Here is a 5,000-nt window from a genome sequence, read left to right as displayed (position 1 = left end):
AATAAGACACGGAAGAAGCGCTACGCCGAGCACAAGAGCTACCGCGGCGAGTACTCGGTCTGCGACAGCGAGAGCCAGTGGGTCACGGACAAGATCAACGCCGTGGATATCCGCGGCAACAAGGTGACCGTGCTGGGGGTCATCCCAAGCGTGGGCCGACCAGACGTCAAGCAGTACTTTTACGAGACCAAGTGTCGGAACTCCAAGCCCTTTAAGAATGGCTGCCGGGGGATCGACGACAAGCACTGGAACTCGCAGTGCAAGACGACGCAAACGTACGTGCGTGCGCTAACCCAGGACAAGGTGACCGTGGGCTGGCGCTGGATACGAATAGACACCTCGTGTGTGTGTGCGCTCTCGCGGAAACGCCGCAAGACGTAAAAAAAAGACATGTGCGTGTGTGGGTGTACAACAGAGCACAAACTTACACACACAAACAGATACACACACACAAATACACAGGACTAAACACTCAGCTATACAACCACTCGGGGTTCTGAAGTGAAGTTCATGGGTTGGGGAAAGAGAGGGAGGGGAGGGAGGGTGAATGACGCTGTAAATATATAAATATAAATTATTATTTAAGTTATATTAAAAAAACGCATGTAGTTTTTACATGTCTATATATTATGTATAAGTATATTTGTGTTATTTATTGAAGTCTTCAGCAAAGGAAAATCTTGTAAAGAAACTTGTACACTTCCGAGACACATGCAATGCAACGAGAGCATTACATGGTCAGACTATGTGCCTTGCTCAGACGCCGGAACTCCTAACAAGCATTGTCAGACAAATAACCTGGACAATGGGATCAGTTACAATGGAGGTCATGTCAATCCAAGCAAAATTTTCAGCAGTATTGTAACGTTCAAACACTCTGTGGTAATATAACGGTGGCATCAAGATATTGTCATCTTTCCTCTATTTCTTTTTTTTTTCAAACGAAATAATGTTAATTAATGTTATGTGTATATACATTATATAGAGATATATAACTAAAAAATGCATGGAATTCCTGAGAAATACGTATATATTTTTCAAATAACTGATGACTCATTGACCATTTGTGCACAGCAGATGTTCCTATTCATGTCTCCTTGCTATGAAATCAGTGCACACGTATTACTGTACAGATCGGACTGGTTCAACAGAAACCTCTGCCTACCACATCACTGGAGTCTCGGTGCCAGTCTCTAAGAGGAGTATTTCAATCAAAATGTACACGGCAATGTGACGGAACTCAGCTTGGATGTCGGTATTTATTTGTAATCTAATGCTTACCGAAAGGTCAGGGTGCAATTAGCTCTTTCATGGTGTGTAGGAACACAAAACAACTGTCAAGATGACTCAATATGCACCAGACCATAATACATCACATTGCACACTGACAATGTGTGCAATGTGATGTACTGACTTGCATACATGGCCGAAGGTAACACTCCCAGCTGGTGCTACGCTGACATTCCCTAGCTTCCTACTCCCCCTTTAAGCACCAGAGTTGGTGATTGCTTCTTCATACACACACACACACATGCACCCCTTGGCATCACTCCTACATAGCTGAAGAATAACCGCCACCCTGCCCACCCCCATTCAACCTATCACAGGCTAGAGAAGGTAGAGCCTGTAGAAGCCAACATTTGGACCAACAACACAGCAAACAATCTTGTTGCAGGAAGACATATGAGAAAGCATATTTTAAAAACTAATTTGAATTATATATGAGGCTTGTAAACACAAAATTACTCAGCTGAAGCTAATGTTGTTAGCCCTGAAGGCTGAACTAAGCTAACAGGGTTAGATGCTAAACAGGCTAGTGTAGTTGGAACTGAACTGTTTTTGAGGGGGAGAGAGAGAGACATACACACTCAAAAGACAGTGCAAATGTGGGTGTGGTTAATGACACTGTGGTCTTACCGTGGGGAAAAGCTGCCTTAAGAAGATGTTCATTCGTGCAGAGCTAGGATTTGACCAGGTAATCCTCCCCTCATAAGAGGGTTTCCTCCATGTCAGGCTCCTCTTAGGAGACTAAGTATCTCGCCCAAGCAGCTTCACCAGTTATAAAAAGAGTTGGGCCTACTTGACCAATTGCTGGTTTACATAAGCAACTCCTCAACCAACCATGGAAGCCTTGTGAAGGAATATGAAGTTAATTTGAAGTAAATTTTAACAATAGGTTCAGGTTATCTTTGGGGACAGTCTGCATTGTATGTTTGCTGCTGATAGCTACAGTAACTAGCATGTGTCGCTAAGCTCCTCTTGTTTGGTACCTGGTGCTTGTAACACAGGACCAGGCTATAATCAGATTTTACTTGGCCACATGCTCACTCATATGCTACTCTATCCCAGCAGAGACAAGAAGGAGCTAAGGACTTCTGAGGACATGTAAACAACTCCCAGACAAAGCTACAGATCCCTTTAAACACACATAGTTTTAAGGATCAGCACAGTCTGTAGTACCAGCTTTTAGCACATAGCAAAACCTTATGTCTTGAAGAGTGCTGGGAGTTATTTGTGAGGCATGATATGAAAGAGATACGATATGGAAAGAGAACTAAGGCATGTCCAACTAACAGGTGTATCAGCAGGAAGTTCTAGAGAAATCGGAGAAAGGAACTTAGAACAGGGTGGCACAGGAACAGGAGGAGGTGGGGGCAGGGGCAAGGAGCTCGTAACAGCCGCACCTGGCCAGCTGAGACTGGGGAGGTCAAAGGTCATAGTTCAGCTTTGTTTAGACCTCCTTATCTGTCCTGAGAGACACAGAAGGTTACGTTTTGGGCTCAGAGAGTAGGGATGGGGGGTTCGAAGTGTGTGTGTGTCTGTGTGTGCGTGGGGCTGTTGGGCATCAGATGGTGGTGTTAGATGAGCTTACTCAAACAACACACACTCGTAGACATCACCTGACCTTTGACACTTGCCCAAGTCTGCCCTGGTCTAGATTCCTCTCTCAGGTCACCAAGGCGAAACACAGCAGTAGAACTGAAATAGGAATTATAACAGGTCTGTGGCTTAATAAAAATAAGGAAAATCAAACATGGTGATACGCATGATGATGAAGATGATGATGATGGTATTGATAATGATAATGATGATGATGTTGATGATGATGATGATGATGGACGAGGTCAGGATAAATGCTGCTGTCATGTGGCATGTCTATTGCAAGTCAATAAAAACCCATTTGGAATAATCAGACCCAAGGACATGAGGGAGAGGGAGAGAAAGAGAGAGGACATCAACCAAACGAGTGGAGTATCCTATGGCTGCTGAGTATAACGGAAGAGCTTTTCACATGACTCGCGCCCCCGCGCCTCCATTTGGGATTTTACTTCATGGTGTTTCCCCCTGCCCTGGGTGTGGAGACTAGGCTGGGATCCCATTGCATTGTTTCAAGGCTAAATCAAATGGGACGTCAGCTGGGAGAGCAGTGCACCTTTTAAAGGCGAGCCTCAGTATGGATGTAGGAGTCTTCACTTGATATGCAGGAGGGATCCACCAACACCCTCCTCTTCACACAGTCTCTGGATGGATACATAGGCGAAACGAACACACACACACACACACACATACAGAGAAAACACAGAACGTAGGAACTCTCTCCTTGCCCTGCTTCACGCCCTTCAGAGTTATGCTGAGTCTCTTAACTGCATTGCCTTTCCTGAGAGAGAGATGGAGAAAGACAAGAAAAGGAGAGTTGTGCTGTGCACACACACACACACACACATATCAAGAGACAGCTAACACTGGAGTTCTTATTGAGACAATTTAGTGGAACTCTAAAGACGATGGGATTCTTGTTGTTCTTTTCAATCAAACATTTCCCCTTTTTACATACTGTGGATCTTGCTCTGTGTGTGTGTGTGTGTGTGTGTGTGTGTGTGTGTGTGTGTGTGTGTGTGTGTGTGTGTGCATGTGTACATATGTGTGTGTGTGTGTGTGTGTGTGTCCTGCCATTGTGAAGCTTACTGTACAATGTTCTTGCTGCTTAAAAAGCCATGACACACACACACACACACACACACACACACACACACACACAGACACACACACACAGGCTTTCTACTACAGACATGCTCCCAGCTAACAGAGAATGTGCCAAAAATGAATAAAAAAATAAACAATCAAACAAACACCAGACTGCATGGACAATGTAACAAACTGAAAACAAATGAAAACAAGACATTTCTTTTCTGAAATTCAGAAGTGGAGCAAGTTGCCAGTTCTGGGCTTTGTCGAGACTGATTTAAATGTGACAAATGCAGATGTCTATTTTAGTAATTTGTATGCTGAATGTCTATTGTACATTATAAGTAGTTTTTTTTTTTTTTTTTGCTGGCTGATGATGACTCTTGCTCACTTATTTGTCTGTTTATATGTTTGTTTGTTGTCCCTAGTCAAAAAGTATTTCAAAGTTGTCTTATTTTGGCACAACTTACATAATATTCTGAAGTATACTAATAGAATCCATAGCACACTGAAAAAAAAAGTACAAGCCTAGATCTCCAATAGAGCGAAAACAATGTTTCTATGTAATTATAATTATGTAAACAATTAAGTGGACAATATATATATATATATATATATATATATATATATATATATATATATATATATATATATATATATATATATATATATATCAACAACATATATACAATAGTATACAGTATATATATATATATACATATATATATATATATAAATTCCAAAATAACACAGCACATGATTTTTGGCTGGGCTTGTTTCTTTTGAAAGGAACTACTCCTCAGATGTTTGAAAGATGACCGATATATCTGTCTGTTAATTCTGCTCCAGTCTTTATGCTGATACTTGAAGGAGCGCTGTGACCAGGCCTACCGTGACCATTCTAACAGTGACACACTCCTCTGTCCCTTCTTGTTCTGACCTGTTCTGTCTCTCTCCCCAGCTGACGGGGACTCTGTGTGTGTGTGTGTGTGTGTGTGTGTGTGTGTGTGTGTGTGTGTGTGTGTGTGTGTGTG

The 5,000-nt window shown here is 42.4% G+C and overlaps 1 protein-coding gene across 1 annotated transcript in view; it reads left to right on the top strand.

Annotated features, from left to right (window-relative positions):
• ntf3 (neurotrophin 3) overlaps positions 1–501 on the top strand; it is a 32,609-nt gene extending 32,108 nt beyond the window's left edge. The window contains exon 2 of the mRNA XM_048268356.1: positions 1–501. This exon is cut by the window's left edge and continues 432 nt beyond it. Coding sequence (XP_048124313.1) covers positions 1–381 — 381 coding nt within the window. The 3' untranslated portion in view covers positions 382–501.
• The last annotated feature ends 4,499 nt before the right edge of the window (positions 502–5,000 follow it).

Source organism: Alosa alosa, chromosome 17, assembly GCF_017589495.1.
Source record: "Alosa alosa isolate M-15738 ecotype Scorff River chromosome 17, AALO_Geno_1.1, whole genome shotgun sequence".
NCBI lineage: Eukaryota > Metazoa > Chordata > Actinopteri > Clupeiformes > Clupeidae > Alosa > Alosa alosa.
This window is presented reverse-complemented; position numbering and strand designations above follow the sequence as displayed.